Here is a 22,884-nt window from a genome sequence, read left to right on the forward strand (position 1 = left end):
ACCCACCACTGTAGATTGTGATGCAGCTCTTACACATGCAAGAACAGATGTTACAGTTTGAAGTGTAAATGCACAAAAACTGTTCCTTCCTCAGTCAAGATGGTCCATACAACATGCTTCCCGTATTGGAAAGGCTTTATCTTTCTCCCATAAAGTGCTTCCCATACTCTAACTGATGCCTCTGTGATTCTACAATACTACAACCTTGAACCTGTGACCTAGAAATCACACTGAAGCCCATCATCGATTCTTTAAATCGTAGAGATGGGAAGCTTGTCACATGACAAAGCTCAGTTTAAATATGGCGTGACTTTATCTAACAATATTAACACCTATTGGCAACATTTCTTTTTTTGTGATCGTTTCCTTTCTTTACAGTACGTTTTTTTTTTTGTGAAATGGCATAAAGTTAGGTTTTATAGTTAAATTTTTCAGATCATCACCTCATTGTGTTGTTTGTAGCATCATAATTGTTGTAGTATTAACTTTTTTTTTTTTTAAAACAGCTTGTATCTCACCTTCACCCAAATCATTTCCAATAAATGAGACCCTAAAAAGAGCCATAAGTAGAAATGAGTAATATCGATTTAATAAAGAAGAATGGCAACAAATTGAATCTTGCATTAAAAGTGGATTAACACACATGAGAAGTCAGAGTGTAATCACACCAGTGACAGCTCGTACATACGGGCAGGTTGTGTAGAACCATACCACTAATCTCAGCTGTTCAACAAATGTTAATCTTCGTAAAGTTCTTATTCACCTATTGCCATAGATTTTAAATGTTGCTGAAACACCGATTACCTTTTTTTGAGTTGCTATTTGACAGATTTGATGCCGATGTTCTGTCGATTTGCTCGCCTTTCTAGATGTTGCACAATCTTCGGGCAGTGTGCTTACTGCCCCACTTACCGTCATCGTTATTATTGCACTTAGTGGTCAAAAGTAGGAACTACAACAAGCACTAATAGAGATCTATTGGGGCAGGAATCATGTTGTCCCACGCTCAGGGAAGGAAAAGTGGATAATACAGTTAATGACAAGGTTGCCAGGGTTGTGGATTTTCTGCCAAATTAGGATCATTTAAAAACTCCATGGCCATCAAGATCTTGTTTTATTGCAAACAATCTGAATTAATTCTAAAAAAAAATCCTGCAAACTGTCAGTGATGCACAGAACCATTTTTACTGTAAGGTAAACAGCAAAGATTGGAAGAGGGAAAGGAGGATTATGGAGTGAATAATTTCCGCATGTCAGAAATGTGTGCACTATGGTGATCTTGTTTTTCACACAAAGGCTAAGAAAAATTAAAAAAAAAAAAAAAAGTGTCTCCCTTTTCCTGAATTCTTGGGCTAGTTTCAGGGGGTCCTAAACTAAGGCTCGCTTGATTTACAAATGGGATCACGAGAGAAACGCTCCTCTTTTTTTTCATTCATTTATTTTACTAAGTAAAATAAGAAGTATTGGATTTTGTGTGCTAAGGTTTTGAAATGTTGCTGGGAGTACACAATCAGACAAGCAACATTTAAATTAATAGTGCATGTTATTGTAGTCTTTTTCACTATCCTGATACGCAGCACTAGTGTAGTTCCACAACAAAATGTCCCAGTCCATCTACCTCAGCTAAACAAACTAGCATTGTAGCTCAAATTGCATACCTATGTACTGTTGTAGACCATTTTTGAGTATTGACACTAAATAACTAATTCGTAGCCTTCAAACCTACTGAAAGTTTTGTTTTTGCGTACGAGTCTTCTGGATTTTCTAGATTAGTAAAGGCTTTTGAATGTAATGTCAGAGTTTTCCACTTTTTCATTACACGATTAACTTCGATATATATTGATGCCGTTTTCAGGGAATTTTCTTCAAAGATTTCTCTCAGGAATGCAAACTTTCACTCAAACGCATCACACACAAAGCCGTAACGGAATGGAGACGTTGGAGTGTGTCGTCTAATGAGCTACATAAGAACCCTGAAACATGGGTCTTAAGGAGAGAAGACTGCTGGAGTGGAGCGAGATGAGGGGCCCAGACATTGTGAAAAGCAAATACAAAACCAGATAAATAACCACAAACCAGATGTTAGATCATGTTACAAACATGTTTTATTACTTAACTGGGATACATAATCTGCTGTCGAATCGGCAGCCTGAGGAGAGATCTCTAGCAACATGCACAACGCGCTCAGCTTAAACATGCACAAAAGGTTTTATGCTAAAATAGATTAGGAACAGCAGAGGCCCTGCCCTGTGCGGTGTGTGTGTGTGTGTGTGTGGGTGTGTGTGCATACACACTCTCGCTCTCTCACACACCTTAGACAGTGAGGACTAAGCCACTCACAAACACTGCTTTAGCAAAGATACAAAATAAAATCCTCCCTTGGTTGATTGTACGGACCCATAACTGTGTGTGTGAGAGATTGTACTCATGATCAATACTACACACGCATTAGTTGTGAGGAGTGAATATGCGTGCGTGTGTGTGTGTGTGTGTGTGTGTCTGTCTTTAAGGCCCAGGACTGTCTAGGCCTGTCTATCTTTGGCAACATGTAAAGAACACACTCGCAGTTTAGGAGGATGGAGGTCGGAGTGAGGAACAGCAGTTATGAACCTGAAACCAATCCACCTACATTACACATTTCTAAGCACTATGATTTATAAGGTATATATACGTTATAACTGGAGAATTATGAAAAATAGTGGATTTGCATTAATAATTACTGGCATAGATAGATAAACAACATAATGTGATACTGTTCAAAAAAAAAAAAAAAAATTAAGACACTAATAATAAAAGTAACTCTCCAGGAGCGTACAATGGAAAGATACAAACAATAAAAAAAAAAAAAAAGTGGAAAATTTTTTTTAAAGGGAATAAAATTAAAGATCTCAACAGGCCAACTTTACAAAATTACAAGATATTTTAAATATGTTTTTCCAATACAAGAATCCAAAATAAGGATCTTTTTTCCTTAAAAAAAACAAAAAAACGAACAAATAAAACAAAGCAAAACAAAACAAAACAAAAAAAACACTGGTAGATAAAGAAGGAGACCTTGAAAGAGAGGAAAATTCAGAATTCAGTATTTACCCTTTAATTCCTGCCCTGGGCACCTCAGGTCTTTTTTTTCTAATGTAAACTATTTTAAAAAAAAAATACGAAGAAAACACCACACACCTTGGAATGATAAAGGCACAAAGCAAATGACAAATGTTACATACTCAGCACTTCTGCAATTTTTTTTTTTTTTTGTCTCTCCTCCGAACGGCTGAACTTTTATTCATTAACTTCATTTTGGGGTGGGGGGGAAAAAAAAAACATATACAAATATATACACATACTCTATGGCTGTACATTGGCTGAAAACCAAATACGTGTCAATATTTTTCAGTGAGAAGGGAACCAATGGAGTGCAATGAGCGTGGTTAAGGGCAGATTTAAAAAAAAAAAAAAAAAAAAGTAAACACCGGCGTGTTTCAGCTAGACTTTTACAGCTCTTTACAGTCTACGAAGTTCATATTACACAAACACCACCTAAACATATCTTCCAAAAAAAAAAAAAAAAAAAAAAGAGGTCCTAGGACATTTTTTGATCCACTGCACACTTTCAAAATGAGTTTTAATTTTAATCTCTACAGCAGCGATTTCACAGTCGCTGATTGAGACTGGATTTGTTATTGCTCATATCTTTAGTCCTTTCATAGACAGGTTCTGACCTTGATTGGAGTCAGTTCATGATCATGAAAACGTCATGTCTGGAAGCGTACGACGTTCGTAGTAAGCACGTACAGAGAGACAGAGAGACAGAGAGACTGAGAGACTGAGAGAGAGCAGCAAGGCTATTCAACCAAAATGTGCAAAGGGCCAGTTACGCAAAAATACTCAAGTTCCAGATAAATAATGAGCATGACTGAATGGCATAAAGAATTAGTTTATGGCTATAAATACGACAATTTGAAGTGGTTATGTTTTGTTTCGCAGTGGGGCCTCAAGTCATCAACTTCTGACGATTAGAGATGTGTTTTGAACTTGACGCAAAGAACATAAAAGCATGCTTTTCGGTCCATTCTGTTTTCTGTTCTTGACTTTGTTTTGTAAACAAGCCATATCAGATCAGACTGGAGAAGATAAATAAAATGAAAAAAAAAAAAATCTACTAAATCTGTGAAAACTCTAAAAAAATGTCTCGAGGTCTGTAGCTAGTCTCTGGTATGATGAGCTGCCTTCAGCTAAATACTTTACATAAACGCATGTGATTACCTGCAACAAGCTACAACAGGATCTGCTTTTCATGGTTCACGCTTTGAAAACTAGAGTAGCTGAATGACAGTCAGAGGAAAAAAAAAAAAACTCAAACCCAAACTTCTTAGTTTCACCAAAAAACTTCCAGTTTCCAGAGCAGTCTAATGGAGAAGACTGGAGAGATGAGTAACACTGGTCTGTGTATGTTGTGTTTATTTTTTATTTTTTATTTTGTTTGTTTGTTCCAAAATGGACAAAAAAAAAAGGAACGCCATTGTTTTTGTTTTTGTCTTTAAAACAAGAAATATTACTAAAAGCTCTTGTATTTCTCACAATTTCAGATTCATTTTGCCAATATAAAAAAAAAAAAAAAAAAAAAAAAAAAAAAAAGCAAGATGCTGCAATACAGGAGCATGACATGGCAGTTGGGTGGAGAAGGGGGGGGAGGAAAAAAAAAAAAAAAAAAAAAAAAAAAAAAAAAGGGCAGGATTTTTCAGGTGCTGCAATTTAAGAATATTTTAATCATCCCAAAATTTATTTCTGCATATGCCGATCCCATTTTTTTATCATATCTTTTATATTAAGCAGAAAACAGAATATTACACCTTAACCACAGAATTGCGTGTAAAATAACGTTACCGGTACGTCCAGGACGCCTCTGTTCACGCTGTGGTGTTTTTTCATATCTGGATTGATGAATGTGTAATTTCTAGACTAGTGAGACTAGTAGAAACAAATTTAATTGTTTTAATTAGAAATACTTTTCATGGGGGGAGAAAAAGAATTAGTTTCTTAGTTTAGTGCAAAAATAAAATGAAAAGCCGTGTCCTTGTTTTCTTGTCTTCCCCATGTTCATTTTGAAATAATAAAAAAAAAAAAAAAACGAATAAACGCCTTGAACGCACAACACTTACAGCTCTGTATGAAGACTACATCATCAGCTACAGCATTAGTTTTACTCCGGTGCTTTAAAAATACCTTTGATTCCAAACCACAAAAAACACTACAGCACTCAACAGTCATGAAGACACCAAGACAGATTTATACTATTACTGCAGTGCACTTATTATGTCCCCTACATACTAGTTTAAAGCCACCTACAGCATTATACAGCTCCTTTTTTTAAACACTCCTGTTTTGGTCAACGCACTTCACCCTAGCTGGCTCCAAACCACGACGAACAGAACGAACACGACATCCTGACAAGCCCCCGCATGCAGCCTAAGTAGCCCTGATCTCTCTTTCTGAACGGTTCCTCCTCCCCAAAAAAATATTTATAACACCTCAGATGACATAATTAGCTGCAGTGCTGACCTTGTGGAAATTATGGCACTGTTCATTACCCACAACGTCATTTCAGCAGCCATTAAAACGACCCTGAGGACACTGTTGTGGGTTTGCAGGCGTTTCTGTTTGGGGGGTTGGTGGGCTGCGTGATGGGTGCTGGTGTCTCACAGCAACCAGAAAATCCCAACACAGGAAGTGGAGTCTGTTGAGGCCGTCAGCGGCGTGGAATTTTGGAATACGTGTCAAAACGTGTAGTACATAAAAGTTGTGGTTTGGTATAAGCATTTTTTTGGGGGGTTGGAAGCACAGCTGAGTCAAACATAATGCAAATTATCTTAAAAGCTGGAGATCTCTCAAACTCTGCCACAAACTCTCTCTCTCTCTCTCTCACACACACACACACACACACACACATACACTCTTGTTATCTCTCTACAAACTTCAGTGGTTGATGCAATCTAAAGCAAAACATCTAAAAAAAGTTTTATTTCTGCATATTTTTAGCATCATACTGGAATTGGAAATGTAACTTTCTTTACTAAGTATTTTAAGTGCAATAAGCGCTCAAATGTCTAGACGAAGACCATCTACGTGACAGCAGAAGCGGACGGTGTTGGAATGGGAAACACTGGCCGTGACGGCACAAGATCAATTAACGATAATGATTTGAACCGGATTCCTCTTAAAGAGATATGATGAAGAAAACTAGTATACACACAGCAAGGCAGGATGGTATAGACGTTTTGAGCAGAAACTGTTAGACTGTTAGACAGACAGACAGACAGAAAGACAGATCCCATGAATCCAGTGAAATTTGGATTGACTTTTCAGGGACTAGAGGACAGTGGACCCATAACTTCCATCATTTTTTGCGTTCGGTTATAGGACGCATGTTCATAACAGCATTTCGGTATGTTAAAAAAAAAAAATCTGAAGCTGAAGAAGACGACAACGAACCTGATCAGTGCTCATTTTCAGAGTACATGCTCTGTCCAATCACAGTAGCTGCTGTAATATTGAACACCCTTCTCATCCAATCAGAGCTCAAGGCTCGTGACATCACTGCAACCCGTGTCAGCAGGTAGCGCATGAAGATGCAGATGGATTGCGATGCTGCTTTTTCCATTTGCAGTGAAGAAGTGCTGTCCCAGTCCTGCAGCAATGCACCATGGGAGCAAAGTGGTTTCAGCCTCTGTGTACTGGGAAATAAAACCACCATTCTGCTTTCTCTTTATGCCTTGTTCCTGTCTGTGCAAAGCCTGCAAGTGTGTGTGCGCGTGTGTGTGTGTGTGTGTGTACAAGTTCCACTCTGAGCATCCAAACCACCCAGGTATCCAGTTTCTTACACAAATATTTATCTACATACTGATGATTGGACCGTGATCCCGCTCCGTTATCCTGCGCTGTTCGAGAAGCAGCTTGTCTACGAAAAAAAGTCATGCATTTAATGCTGGTTGCCATTTTCTGATGTGCAATTTCATAACCAGTGACAGCATGAGGACAAACAGAAGTGAGCAAAAATGAAGAAATATATATATATATATATTTTTTTTTAAATGGGACGCTTTGGCACTTTGAAGGCTGATATAGACAAAAACATTTGCGCATGGATATAAAAGATCATTTGTGAGCACAAACAGGGATTCTTTCCGTTTTCCTGCTGGATATTTGAACATGTGCAAAGCTGTGTGTTTGCATGATGATCCTGGGTTGTGCAAGAATCCGACAAAATTCCTGATCATGAGGGGGAAAAAAAAAAGAATCGCAAGCATAGATTCTATGAGATACAGGATGCTCCTGGCTGTAACACATAGTCCCAAAGCTCAGGTGTCCAACTTCCAGAGTAGAGATGATACAGGGATCCACCCTAAACTGTGTAAAATCTCGGCAGCACTTCCCCCTGGTCCTCCGTTTCCCCATCCCTCTCTTCAAGCGTTTGTCCAGTCCTGGGCACACACGAGGGCAGCTGTGTGAGAGGCCAGGGTCAGGTGAGGGGAGGTGTGGGAGGAGCTAGGGGAGTTCAAGTGCAGATGGGAGATGTCTGAGGATTGAGATGCAGCGGAGCCTAAACACGAGAGAGACGTCTCACATGGGACCTGTACAGAACGTGGCACGAGAGCAATTAAAATCTTAATTAATTTAACTACACTGGGGGGCCGTATTCAGAGTTAAGCTGTGCATGCCTGACATATAATCATAAATATGTCACTATGTCACCATGTTAATAATATCGTTCCTTTAAAGTTCACGGAAAGGGCAGAATTGCATATCTTGAGGACCAATTTTTAAAGTAATGAATAGATAAAATTATGAATTAACTTAAAATGAGCTGTAAGTATAGCAGGTGAGTGCTTGGTCAGCTTATCCTTCAAACCATCTGATTTTCTATCCTGTGGCTTCAATAAGTAGTAATTGTTTCTACATGATACATAAAATGAATAAAATAAAATTATTTTATAAGAATAATGTGGAAGCAAATCGAAAAAAAAAAATTTACGTGATGATTACAACATGCTAGAATCCGATTAGTTTTTAATTTCAATGTTTGTCATCTTATTCATATATCATTGTATTAGCCTTTTTAAATTTTCATTTAAATTGCCCCTTGCTTTCATGCTACATCATATTACATTGACATCAAAGGAAAAAAATGCTATTCTCTTCTTCAGTCTCTATTTTCTATCCCTGATTTTACTTTAGTTTAATGGTAAGTGCTAAAGGTGATGGTCTAGATACTATTGGAAAAACCCCATCTGTGGCAACCTACATGCAGGTAATTTGCTTTATCTGAATGGGAAGCCAAGAAAAAAAAAACAACTTTAGCAGCTATATGAACAAAATCTGAAATTTCCCTGTGTAAAAATATTGAATACACACCTCTGTGGAAGAGCGATGGAGCGCAGGGTCAGTTGTCATGATGACGGCTGCTCCAGGGGCGACTCCCGTCTCCGGCGCTAGCCTTGCCTGTCCATGCTCCTCGACCCCTGAGCCGCTCAGAAGAGTTCACCTCGCCTGCTGACTGCCTCCTCCATGAGGTTACTGCTGGCTCACTCTCATCAACAGCCTGGATCAAAGAGCCAACGGCAGATATGTTAAATTCGGAACCATTAAACCCAAACATAATGTGTGTGTTTAATTCTGTTCAACACTAAAATGAATCTGTTAGAAATACTGGCATGGGAGGAACAAGAATTATTAGGTTAAATGGTATTATCATCTATCTGTACTTAAGCCCAATACATGTCCATAAAACCCCATGAGAAGGACCAAGTGAGTACTTTAAGATGCTTTAACACCTATTAGTCCATTTGCCAAGTCCAAATCGGAGCAAAATTGATACTTCTGGTTTGTTCAAACTGCACATAATTAAACAACCCGCTGGAAAATGCTTTAAGCTGAATAACTATATAATAATAAGCTGGGGTTAAAAAAGAAGTTAGCCCAAGAACCACAGCCAAGCCACTGATTTACACAAGGAACCAGTGTGTGCCAGGCTCTCTAGTGGTTCTTGGTCTGGTGCAGATCTACAATTATCGCACATAATAGGCCCTGAGGCCAGTGCGATGGGAAAATGGGAGGGGGAGATGGGGCACAGGAAACCAGTTACGATGCAGTGGCTGCCAAATGGGCAGGCACAACCGGGCAACTTCCTGTCTGACACAGGAAGGACTGGGAGCAGGAAATGACTGAAGCTGGCTCTGAAAGAAGACTGTGCTGTTTGGGTGAGATCCATTTGGCTTCCCTCAGAACCGAGTGTTAACCTTGTTACAGACTATCACACATCTAACCTCATCACCAGACTAAAGCTTGTCTGCTACCTGTATCTGTATTTATTTATCTGTATTTGTTTATTCATATTGTTTTGTATTCAAATTTAAAGGAAATTTGCTCTAGACCAGAAGGGGGGTTTTTTTGGACCCTGCAACTAGGCCCAGAAGACAAGAGAAAACACAGAAAAAAAAAAAACAAGGCTGCTGGGGGAAAAAAAGAAGAGTAATTTTTCATTCACTAATTATAACAACAGTTCGCAGAAAAAAAACTCCTGAAACAGATGCCTGTGGAATTTTCTGGCAAGCTTTCCATCTTCTATCTAATGTGACTGATTAAAGTACGCTAACTGTGTTTCAAAACAACGAAGTCTTTCCCAAATCAGGGAACTGTTGTTTATAGTTGAGAACAATAGCCATCTCATAATATTTGATCAGATTTACTTTAGTTTTGGGTTTGTTACATTCCAAAAACATCAGAAAGGTTCGCTGAACACGCTATCAGAATCTTGTACAACTTCATTAATTAAGAAACATTAAGATTGAGAAACATTTGAGAGCAACAAAAGCCACCTGCAATGAACATACAAAAAAATAATTAAAAATAATGGATTGATTATATTTTGGAGACCCCAGCAGAGAGATGCTGCCCTGTACATAGCACAAGATCTGCATGGACTATATGGAGTGGTGGCACAGAAATGCGCGCACACCACTGTTAAATTATTTTCCACGCAAACACTGAGGAGAAAGAAGAAAACGTTATCTATCTTGCCCAATACCCAATCTTTCTGCCTACTTTCAAGTCATTTTGTGTGGTTTTTGTGATGTAGTTAGGGTGGGGGTTTTGTCGACATCTGGCAACCCTGCTTGTGAGGGAACTAGATAAGCTTTTGGTTCCTGATTTTGAAGCAATAAAAGAAACATTGTTAAACTCTGTGTGTCTGGAACTCTTTGCTAATAATACGGTCTTATTCACAGAGCACCGTGTTCATGTGCCTGTTATTACTCATACTGTTATCACTTTATTTAAAGAGCACTTTTCATACATATCATAAGCTCAGCGTTGTACAATCAAGCAATCAAAATGAAACCAATCATAAAAAGTAATGCAATAATAAAAGTAATGCACCAGAATACAAAGAAAAAACGATGACGTGAATATCTAAGTAAAATAAAAAATACGCAAGTACAGAAGTATTACAAAGAAAAATAAAAGAATTTCAAGAATCCTAGAATAATGACAAAAATAAATACCAAAACAAAGGATGTCTTTTCAGTTAAATAGCAAATTAAAAAGATATGTTTTGTAAAGTTGCAGCATGAGTTAGTAGTAATAGCCAAACCATGCATCAATCGGTGTGTTGCTTTTGTTTAAAACGTAAAAAGTGTTTGATCAATGTACATCACGAGCCATATGACTGGTCTAGATTTGGACTTTACAAGAGTCAATAATTTGCCACTTCACCACATCATATTAATTAAAATCCTAATTCAGATATTGCTTATAAGAGCTATAGTTATAAGTTATAAGAGGAATACTCTGTCACGTTTTATTCTGTATTTAACAGCCAGCAGATAAATATTACACTACAGTTTAAAAAAAAAAAACCCTAATGTTTCATACTCTTCCTAACTGGTGGCAAACTAATTTGCCGCATTCACCCATACAATGTAAATTAATATTAAAAGCCAACCACAATGACAGAAATAATAGCATACACTTAAATGGTTTTAACATCCTAAAACATTAAGTTACTTGGCAAATACTACATGCCGTATTCTTGTTCAAATAGACATGTTCTCAAATGAACAAACCAATTGCCAAAATGAGCTGAGTGCAAAGTTTTTTCAATAGCCACAACCATACATACCACAATTCATCACTACCGCTACTTCCTTTGTCATTCTGGTTTTTAAAACAGATGGCACTGGCATTCTCCAAGTCTAGTCTTTGTTCCAAAAGGAGCGGAAATGACTTTTCCAGACAACCCAACCTCTTACATACAGGGAAACATTACTGAGAGTAAATCAGATTCCTGAGTGGTGAAACTGATTTGAGCTCAGCAGGAAGAAACCCATGCACTCAAATATAGCACCCAGTATTGGTGTAATAGTGGTGACTAACACACACAGCAGCCATACACAGCCTGCTCGGGTTCTCCTGCTTCTTCATCTGGTGGTTTCGGAATAGCCTCGCATGTATATGATAGAGACCTGCATTTCCCAGGTCTCGCCCTTTCTTCAGTAGATAATCTCACCTGGATACTGTATGATTATAGCAACAGCTCGTAGGTAGAAATGTACAGATTGTCCTGTGCTCATCACAGGACTCTAATTCACAATATTCTCACATTGAACATCATTTCAACGCACTTGATCATGTCTTAACTTTTATAGAACTGCATACTGTAATGATTTATCTCACTCTGCAGTGTAGGATACATTTGCATCAATACTGGTTTTAGTTACTCACTCAGTGCCATGTTCATTTACTCATACTTGTATTCATACAAAATACAAAATACTATGATCTGATACAACATGATACTATGCATTGTCGTGCTACTACATATGATAAATGACATGGCAATCAAAGCAGACTACAAAATGTGCTCTACAAAAATATCAAGATGAGCTAATACACTATCTTCGTACTATACAAGTAACCTTCTGATAGCATTTAAACAGTGTATTTAATAGAGAGCGCAAAAGGTGGACAATCAGAGCCCATAGACCAGTGTTCGCATACGTGGTCAATTAAAAATGAAAGCAACGAGCCATGAATTTGGTGCCAACAAAGATATTTGCGAGCGTTATGTAGTGAGACACTGTCACACATGACAGCGATTCAGTTCTGCGAGCACTGAGCACTGAGACGCGCATGGTCAAGGTGAGTGAAGGTGCACTCATTTTTAATGACCACACTCCCTGATACTGCTCTGCGCTCTCAGATTGGTCACCCTCGCTCTCTCTACTAAAGATACTGTTTAAGACCTAACATCTTGAACATAAAACTCACCCCAAAGAGTTCATTGCTAGCAACCAACAGAACTGACGCCTCTAATTGCTTAACAGTAAGTAGGTTACTCATTCCAGTATCAGTTTCAGAGAGTAGCCGATCTGGAAAATATGGTATAGATGCATCCCTAAATCCAGTGTCATCCAGAAGATGAGTCTGTTTCTTCTCAAGGTTTCTTCCTCATGTCATCTCAGGGAGTTTTATCTTGACGCATCCACCCTCTGGTTTGCTCATTAGGAACCTAATACAAATCTACATCCAGATTTTTGTAAAGCTGCTTTGTGAGAATGTCGAAGCGTTGGAAGCGCTTTAGAAATAAAACCGAATTGAACAGAATGTTACACGCTGCTGCAGGTCACATAATGCAGTCATGTAAATGTAAATGTAATGTAAACAGAATTAATGGTTCAATGATAATGAGAGGCTCCAACATAACCTTAGTTCTTAGTTCAGTTTAACATTCAACTTTTTACAAGTGAAAGACTGCCATACAAAGGGGGGGAAAAAAAAAAAAAAGAAGAGACTCTAAAACCAACCCAAATTTTTCAAGCTTGATGAAGAACACAAATGTCTGGCTCCATTTAGTTTAAACTGAACACTGCTGGTCTACAATTACCCTGTATCCGAAGAAGCATACCATTTTGGCAGGCAGTATTTTCTCCATAAGCTTCAACAGGGGCACAAACCCGGATCTATAGTTCCTCTTGGGATTTCTTTCTAAATTTTTCACTCCCCTCTGAAATTTTTTAACCCCCTCTATTTTTTTTTCCTGCTTTGCTTGTGCTTGTCATGGCGCCAGAACATTCAAAATGCGGAAGTGCTACTATTTCAGCCTTAGTGTCAGAAGAATATCCAATCATGTACAGTATTTTGAGAAGTGCATGTAAAAGAAAATTCTGCAAGTACCAAAAGTGAACCCTGTTTCAAAGTAAGGGAGAACAGAGAGTTTATAAATGCTTATATGATACTGTATTATTCTTTTTTTATTTATTAGAATTTAAATACTATGGAACCAAAAAGTAAAGATTCTTGTGTTTTCATGCCAAATTGCAGCTGTCACATTTTAGGAGCTCGAAAGAAATTAAGCATTCTGGTCAGCATTTTGGGTACCGTATATGTAACCTATAATTATGGTTACATATACATAAAATCAACCTACATAGCAGTTTCCTCTAAATCAACCCTAAATTTTAATTTGGTGACCTTGTGAATATAAAATATAGTATAAACCCACATTTCTCTGGTAAAATGCATTGTTTAGTAAAATGCATTGCTTAAGCTGATGGATGTAAAATTGTATTGCAAGCAAACAGCAGAACATCGTTTTGCAACATGGACTGTGCTGCTCAAACAATATACTGACGACCAAATTAGAAGCATCGAGTTTAGGAAGTATTCAGCCACAGGAAAAATAATGCGATGAACGAAACTTGGTAGACATTCCCTGAAATCACACAGTCACATTTCTATAACCCCTGGATCATAAGTGAGTTCTAATTCCGGTTCTTCAGATTCTTTTCTGTGGCCCCAACCCTTCCAATACATTTTTCCAGTTATATTAAAGGTTAAAGTATTGAGACCAGTGGAAATGCATATCTAAATGCATGTGTTTGCTCACAGGTGACATTAGAGCAGGACCACATAACAAAAACAAACTCGTGTAAACAGCCAAGCACAGCTATCATCAGCTACTTAGCTACTTAATGTTGCAGTGTTTATTTCGGCGGATTTGATTAGCATTGACCACTGTCTCATGCTAAAGTGTAGGACTAGAAAAGTCAGTGCAGATTTTTATATAAACATGCATTAAAATAATTTTTTCCACCTCTCCTAACGAATAACCAAATATCCATTCATAAACTCTTATGGATATACAATTATTAAAATTAAGCAGAAGGCCTATCTGTACTAGGAGGTATATCATTTTCATTTTCAGCATATGAAATAAATAAAGCCATTTGTCAGAGCCAGATGGAGCAAGTCTTTGAAGACTTCTAAAAACAAACAGGCCATGGAAAAAGTCAAGCACCTAGGGTAATCAAATCAATTTATGCACAATAAAAGCATGGTTTACTAGTTGCAAACCTCCAAAAGCTTATTACAGTAAATGCCTCAGTCCAGGCACTTTATGCCTTAGTTTTAGAAAGAACTTAAGGGATACTTACAGGAGGTTCTTTTCGCATTCTTGGTTGCAGTTGCTGGGCACAGACAGGCTCATGAGGGATGATCCTTTGAAGACTGCTATCAATAGGGGACACACTTTTGTTCCTGCGTGAGGACTCTAGAGATTCTCTACCAGTATTTCCACTACTGATCCTCCGCATGTACCTCTCTGCTGGGCTTGGCTTTCCACTTCGTGTGGTGACACTGGGAGACATTAAATTCTCATCTGTGTCCAGGACAGTGGTAGCTCTGTACGCTCTCCATGTTGTGGTGGATTCTGTTTCATCCTCCAAACCATCATGTCTTGGTCCCTGACCAAGTTGGTCCATAGATACTGCCCCTCGATTCCTCCATGCACTTCTAATGGTCACATTCCTCATCTCTGGCACATCATCTTCCTGGGATGAGCACTGGTCGTTGTTGTGGCTTCTCCGGCTAGTGACTGTAGTAGTAGTAGTAGTAGTAGTAGTAGTAATACCTCCGCTGCTCTCAAAGCCAGACTCACTGTTGTTCAGCTCAGAGCCTATTTCTGGGGACTGAAAGTTCAAACTGCTTCGGGACAGAATGGTTGTTTCTATACGAGCTGTCTCTAGGACATTGGGAAGAGTCGTCATTATCACATCAGAGTCGTCATTATCACCATCACCAGACCTTAGAGTGATCTCGCTCTTGGGAATGGATATTTCATAGGGGATGGTGATGCTGCCTCTGAGCTCAGTGTTCGGCCCAATGACAATGTTACTGGTAGAAGTGTGTCGTTCCTTGGATGGAGGTTCACTTGAAATACTACTGCTTCGACTGCTGGTTCGAGAAGAGCTGGGGTCATTGGGATAGAAAGTAATGCTGCTGGTCATCTTGTTAGGCTTGGTGGCTATTTTCGGTTTCTCATTGGTATGTGTTGGTTCCATATTTCCTCCCGACATCATTTCCTTCCTGTCATACTCTATGATGGCTGGCTTGATGAGTACCTTAGAGCATAGAGCCTCACGTGGGCTGCAAACACGTTGGATTTCAATTCCGGTGGATGTCTGAAAAGGTTCCTGAGATCCACCCTCCATCATTAGGGCCCTGTGCTGCTCCTCATCGTAAGAGCTCCTTGTTGAAGATCCACCTGAGTGAGAATCCTGCAATCGTGCGTACCTTGGATACTTAGAATCTGTTGTTCTGCCACTTAAAATGGATATTACAGGAGCAGTGTCTTGCTCACCCACTGAGCGCTTTGATCCAACAGATTCTGTTTCAGAGGCTGACGAGTGACCTTCAGATCCATGTTCAATTAAACCAGTTGACGTTACATGGGACCTGTATGCAGTGTAAGACCCATTTGCCTGGGAAAGACTTAACACTGTAGTTACCTCCTGTGGAGGACCTGAAGACTCCGTTTCAGTTGCTCTGTCTTTTTCTGGTGGAGACACAACTCTACTTGCTTTCTTGCTTTCAGGGTTACCTGGCTTACCCGATACCTTCACAGGCTTTTGGTCACTGGCAGCAGGAGGGTAACGGCTAAGTACAGAAACTTTTTTATCACTGGATGCAACGGACGTGGCCTGAAAGGCACTTCCATGTTTCTCCTCAATGCTGTTGCCATCTTTTAGCCCACTGTCAGCAGTACTTGAAGACCCACTTTTCAACCCAGTTTTCTTGGGCTTATGGGCAGGACTTTGGGCCCTCCGCGTAGGGGATTTCTCTGTTGACTGGCTGAGCTCTTTACTCTTAAGTTTCAGTTGCTGCGGCGAATTGTCTCTTTTTTTAAACTTTGGGTTAACTGCCTCAGTGGCAGCCAAAATCTTACTCTTCTTCTCCTGCCTAAGGCCTCCCCGTATGTTGATCTCTTCAGTTTCAGCTTTGCCATTTTCAAGAACATTTGTTGCATTCGAAACAACTAGGCTTCCATTACTACTACTATTAGTGCTTAAAAGCTGAATCTTCAGCTGCTCGAGTTGGTCATTCAGCACTTGGTTGCGACTCCTCTCTTGCTGAAACTTTTCTTCTAGCTCAGCATTCTTTGATTCTGTGTTTTTCAGGTCCTCTTCTACCACCTCCAGCTGCTTCAGACGGCTCTTTAGATTCTGTACTTCTTGTGTAAGGTCTTTGATCTTGTTGTCCTCCTGCCCTTCTAGGCTGTTTTTCTCATTCTCCGATTTGTTTCTCAAGCCAACATCATGTGAGAGCTTCTTCTTTCGTGCCAGTTTGCTACTAAGGCCTGCCGGGAGGTCATCCTCAATAATAAGATCATGGGACTCATTGAAGCTATGGTCTAACGAACCTACCTTGCTCTTCTGATGTTCAAGCTTTTCAGTTAACTTGAGAATGATTTTCTCATCTTCTCTCTGTTTTTCCAGGAGCTTTTTGCGCTCCGCAACAAATGTCTGAGTGAGGCTTTTTAGTTTCTCCATCTCTGTGGTCAGGGCCTGCTCCGCCCGGTTCAGAGACGCCTCAGAGGAATCCACTTCCTTTACTCTGGCCTTCAGGGCCTCTAGTTCAGCTGAGAGCTTCTTAGTAAGATTCTTTTCCTCATTAAGGCTCAGGCAAAGTTGTGTGCAGTCTGATTTGCTCTTCCCAAATGCTTCCTCTAGCTTCTCCAGTTCGGTCATTCTGAGCTGAAGACGCTCAATCTCTGCTTTAAGCTCCTTAGTTAGATTCTCTTCTTCTTCTAGCTTCTCCTTTATCAATCGGCAAAGGTCTTCTGCTTTTCTCACCTCCTCATCCTTCCCCTCAATTTTAAGAACTCTTTTTCGAAGTGCTTCAACATCACCTAGCAAGGAGGAGTTACTTCCCTCGGCTTGGATGATTTTGTCTTGTAGGTCCAGAAGCTCATCCTCAGCCTTTTGGAGCTTACTCGTGGCCTCTTCAAGCTCATCCAGACGCCGCCCCAGACTTTGAAGTTTGTGCCTGAGATGGCGGTTGGTTGTGTCTTTGAACTCAGTCATACTGATATCTGAAACTAAGCTACTGTAAGATTTATATGCTGCCTTCGTGGAAAGGTACACATTTGTGTAGTCGAGTCCTATTGCTCTAGAAAGCCTACAGAGGAAGGATGGGAAATTGTTGTCCTCGAACTCTGAGGAGTGCACACCTTAACCTCACTGCTGCTTGATATTCTGGTTAGTCCAACTTCCCTGCGGCTTGATTCTCGCAAGTGTGCTGGGGGAATTATCACCTACAAGACAAAGAAAAATAAATGTAGTTAAAACCTGTGGAACACTTAGTTCTTACACAAACCAGGAGATCAGTAGGGCTACAAACACAAATCAAATGCATGCAGTCCTCATAAAACGGTCATTGACAACAGTCACACTCTTTATTAAAGATACTGCTTAAATGCCAACTGACATTTATTTTCTATGTTCATATATCCTAGGCTATTTAAGACCATGGGATGCTGTTTGTATAGACTAGATATGATGTATGATATCTGCCTAGTGCAACAACACAGTACTCCTGACCTCCTTGTGGTCACAGTGTCACCCTCTAGATCAGGCTACAAGTTTCTCAGGAATGAAAAACACTCCACACCTGAAAAACTGCAAAAGCCTGTAGCTCAGGGAGGATGAGCAATATCTAACCTTTTGTTATATCACATTACACTTTGTCTCAATCGTCACCTTGGAGCTTTCCTTATGTTGTCATATCCACTAGGTTACATTCAGACATACACCTGAAGAACAATCATATGCAATACCATCATAGTTGCAACAGGTGAGGTAAAGTACTTGGACTTCATCCCCATCACTTACATCTCCCACAAGCCTTTTGTATCATCCCAACAACAGGATTCATCTACTGTTGAGCAAAAGATACAGGGCCTTTATACAATTGTGCCCATTGAGGAGTATGTCAGTGCTTTTTCCCCACACTCTCACTGTCCCTTTGTTTGTCCATCACATAGCTTTCTTGCTGCCATGAAATATAAAATGTAAGGGACTAGTTTTTTTTTGCCGAAAAAAATTTAACTGTCAAATTTACAACAAAAATATAATTCTACAAGTAGAATTAAAAAAAATGCAATGCTCAATTTGTCCATGCACTTCAAGCTCACTGTATCTTTGGTAGAAGAAAAAAAAACAAAAAAAACAACCAAAGTCTACAGAATGCACCAAAATACTAAGAAACATTATGAAATGAAACTTCCTATTATGCTTTTAAATGGACATTGGATTTATCTTAATATTTTGAAAGCAATTTGTTATTATTTTGGTTCACAACATTGTTCAACATTATTATACGTGTGGTGCTAGAGATTCACATTTAAATGTAAGATAAAATTTTATAAAGTGGCCCAGCAGGTAGCAATGCCACCTCACAGCTCCAGATTCCCAGGTTTGATACGGAGCCTGGTTTACTGTGTGTGTGGATCTTTTTACACGTTCTCCCTGTGTGATATTTCACATGTTCTCCCCATATCTGCATGGGTTTCCTCTGAGTTTCCTCCCACCTCCCAAAAAAACATGCCAGTGTGGATTGGCTATGCTAAATTGCTCATAGGTGTGAATGTGTGTGTGTGTGTGTGTGTGTGTGTGTGTGTGTATATATATATATGTGTGTGTGTGTATGGTGCCCTGTGATGGGCTGCAGTCCCACACAAGGTGTATTTCTGGCTCACACCCAGGATTCCCAGGATAGCTTCTGAATCCACTGCAGCCCTGAGCAAGATAAAGCAGTCAAGGCGAATGAATGAATTAAAGTTGTGAACCTCAAATTAGAAGTTTCCATGACTGAATATATTGAAAAATACAGATTATTATTATTAGTAGTAGTAGTAGTAGTAGTAGACACCCTTTGAAGCAATGTTATGCTTTAATAATAATAATAATAATAATAATAATAATAATAATAGGAATATGAAGTGGTACTTCACATCTTCAGCCCATTACTAAGCTAACAAAAACCTTTATACTACATTAGAAGGTCCTTATCCAGTGCATTTAATAGATCTCAAAGTCTCCTTAAAAAAAAAAAAAAAAAAAAAAAAAAAAAAAAAAAAAAAGAAAAGACTGGAGATAATTGCAAACCAAAAGATCACCAAAATTTCAAATTTTTCAAATTCAAAAGATTTTCTAATATGTTTACTAGAAAAACCCACCGTCATAACACAGATCCACCTCACAAATAATTGATCTCTTATGTCAGGTTTCACTACTTCAGCTTTTTGAATAACAGGGGACTGAAAGAAAAGGGGAAGTGCGCACAGTGGCCCAAAGCCAGCTCTGCTCAAAGCCTGCAATAAAACAGCATTGATTTCCAGCTTGCATTTTCACTGACATCAGCACATATCAATGACACTGGCCTCCCCCTTCCCCTTCCCGGCTGCCTCTACAGCAAGCAATGGGCAAGACTGAGGCTTTCGTTTAGCACCATTGCAACTCATGAGCAGAATTAGAATATCACTGAAACCACGCGTGGCCACAGAAACACGCTGCTATACATAGAACACTGGAAATAATGATACTTAAGCACTGCATGGGTATGCTTTTGGCTCTAAATCTGACAGCCCGAAATACACAAGTATTTTGATCTGTTGAAATTTTATTTTGGTTGGTGAAACAGAAGATGGTGAGGCTCCCAGGGTCTTTTAGAGGTTACAAACACATGGCTTGCCATGTCTCAAATGGTGAGGTGAATGAAGAGCGTCAGTATGGAGTTTATGGGTTACTACTTATTAACAATCAGGGCCATTTCTTTACCACCCCCTGTCTGTCTCGCTTTCCCACCATTCCTCCGTCCATCCTTGTACCAATCTTGACATGCTTTCACTTCAATCTATTCACTGCCTTTTAATAATTTATGTACATACACATTTAATTCTTAATCCAAATGATTTATTTGATTTACTATTAGCTTCGCAGGCCGTTATGGTATGAACTTTTTACAAAGCAAAGCTGATTATTTTCCTTTAACTGCACATCCTGTTTTATTCCTCTTATTCCACAGCAATTTGCCAATTTGAGAGCAGGATCTACTCCTCTGCAGAACATTTCCCCCATTTTCTCTCCTCAATCTGGTCAGCAGCTTTGCCCTGTAAGACGACAGCTACCAACCTGGGAGTGTGAAGGCTAACGTGTGCTTCCTCTGAGACACGTGAAGCCAGCCACTGCATCTTTCGGGAAACCACTCTGCCCTCTTCTGCATACATGAGCTCACATATGCCCATGATTTACTAGTGTCACTGTGATTAATGGGGGAGAGAGAGTAAAACCATCCTGCCCATCCAAAGAGCATTATAATAATTATTATTAAGAGCAATAACCAATCAGGACGCAGAAGAAAATTCATTTGCAGCACCAGTAACTGTCAGTGCAAATGTAGAAATGTTAACGATTTTTTTTTTCTTTGAAGCTAAAAACAAGTTGAACTTGATGCCAACGGCGTCAATGGCAATGCCTCTGCCACCAACAAGTCTAGTCCTTGTTACTAATTTGTATGCCAGAAATGTCCTTAAAATATACTTCAAACATGAAGAAAGCTGTCTGACCTTGCTGTGACCTTGATCCCGTCTGGATCAAGTCTAAAAACTAATCAGTTCATCTGCTGGTTACAATGATAATTCCACATAAACCACTTGAGAATCTCGCACGGATACATGGATGGACAACTTGAAAACTTTCAGTGGTGGGGGCATTAAAAGTGGCTCAACATCTTGAACATTCAAACAAACACACTGCTACAATGCTGTCTTCAGAGGGTCACCTGCTGTGTGGTCTCTGTTTTTTCTGTCTGTGCATTATCTATAGTTAGGTTATACGTATGGGAAAAGCTCCAACACACACACACACACACACACACACACACACACACACTCATCGGGTCATGAGAGAATAAACTGCAGAGCTGTTCGCCTGAAAGCATTACCGAAATTCCAGAGAAAGCAGGTATTGGCCTCACACAGTTAACCAAGCATGCTAAAGCAGATCTGGCAAATTGGACCATGCCCCACACACACACACACACACACACACTTAAACATTTGCACAAACACACACTGATACTCACAAGTAGCTGTGTGGTGCCTGCCTAGGAAATCAGCGCGTCTGCTTGTATTTAAGCTCTTCATTAGGCAGGAATGAAGGATGAAATGGACAATTTGCACACATGGCTGCTCCTTCACAATGAGCAGTTACATACCCCAACGTTCTCTCTTTAACACACACACACAGACAAACACACTTCAACACACACTCAATACACTGTCTCCATCTCCATCCATCTTTCTCTCTTACCTTCCACTAACATAATTACTAGTTAGTCTTGTTAAGGGAGGTGGAAATACTCACTGGATTATTATTATTATTATTAAAAAGTTAAATTAACAGTGAGTTAGGTAGTAGAATGATCACTGGTGCTGTCACATTTTTAGGTGAAGCTGCATTGCTCGTTAGCAGAAAAACACACTCAAAAAAAAAACAAAAAAAAAAGGAACCCAAAAAAAGTGTCTTTCCAGAGTCTCAGTTCTGTATACACTCGCATGTCCACATATACACACACGTTCCCTCTAGCCATCATCTCACAGCAGGGGTTTTTCCAGCAATAGAAAGTGCAACTGACAAATAACCAGTGTTCTGGTACGTGGTTCTGGTGGTTCCCATAACATCAATTAGCGCTGTGCTAAACAATAATGCGCGAGTATAAAATATTACAGTACACAAATCAGCATACCAACATTCCTTCTTCTGCTCGGTTACTGGTGTGTGCAAACAAAGTAACCGAGGCAAACAAGCCTGCAAACAGGATGTCAAGCAAGCATGCACAAATTCAGCACTGGGTCAGCGTTACGAAGAAAAAAGTTCTGTAAAACTTCGTGAAAAATTACTTAACGAGGGATGAGACAGAAATCTGTAAAAGAGTGCATTTACATGTACAAAATCTGTAATAAAAAAAAATAAATAAATAAATAAATGTTTTAATTATTAAAAAGCAATTTTTTAAAATAACTGCTAAAATAAAAAAAAAAAAAAAGAACATAAACCAATCGATAAGTAGATTTTTTTTTTTTTTATTTCATCACCAGTCGTGAAAATAATCACTACTTTTTTTCTACATTGTTTTGCTTCAAATGTACACAATGTTTTAGAAATTTTTGGCCGGTTTGTTGGAACCACAACTGACTCAAGGTTACTGGTTGGTCAGTTGCTCATGAGTCATTTTCCAGAGAATTATTAATTTGGCAGTTTTGTCACAAAATGTTTTATTCCTCTTAAACCACAGGAATTTGCCAACAATCACAGATTTTTTTTTATTTATTAAACAATGACACATTGTTTGTTTTAAACAATTATAGTTACATTTATGGTTGTGGAACATCCACGAAACAAGTTCCTGTCATAGCAGCTATAAATAATCATTCCCTAACCACCTCTCTCTCGATAAAAATAAATAAAATAAAATAAAGCAGCTCATTATATTACT

At 39.1% G+C, this 22,884-nt stretch overlaps 1 protein-coding gene across 4 annotated transcripts in view; it reads right to left on the reverse strand.

The window, feature by feature from the left end:
- Positions 1 to 4,714: 4,714 nt before the first annotated feature.
- Positions 4,715 to 22,884, reverse strand: part of luzp1 (leucine zipper protein 1) — a 55,542-nt gene continuing 37,372 nt past the window's right edge. For 3 of the 4 annotated variants that reach the window (XM_053237545.1, XM_034308381.2, XM_034308379.2), the window contains 3 exons: positions 14,484 to 17,641; positions 8,407 to 8,593; positions 4,715 to 7,625 (listed from right to left, as the gene is read on the reverse strand). In XM_053237545.1, coding sequence (XP_053093520.1) covers positions 8,435 to 8,593; positions 14,484 to 17,411 — 3,087 coding nt within the window. In that variant the 5' untranslated portion in view covers positions 17,412 to 17,641 and the 3' untranslated portion in view covers positions 4,715 to 7,625; positions 8,407 to 8,434. The remainder of the gene's footprint in view (positions 7,626 to 8,406; positions 8,594 to 14,483; positions 17,642 to 22,884) is intronic. The other variant, XM_053237544.1, reaches the window with a different exon arrangement.

The sequence above is a fragment of the Pangasianodon hypophthalmus genome, chromosome 10 (genome assembly GCF_027358585.1).
Source record: "Pangasianodon hypophthalmus isolate fPanHyp1 chromosome 10, fPanHyp1.pri, whole genome shotgun sequence".
NCBI classification, from domain to species: domain Eukaryota; kingdom Metazoa; phylum Chordata; class Actinopteri; order Siluriformes; family Pangasiidae; genus Pangasianodon; species Pangasianodon hypophthalmus.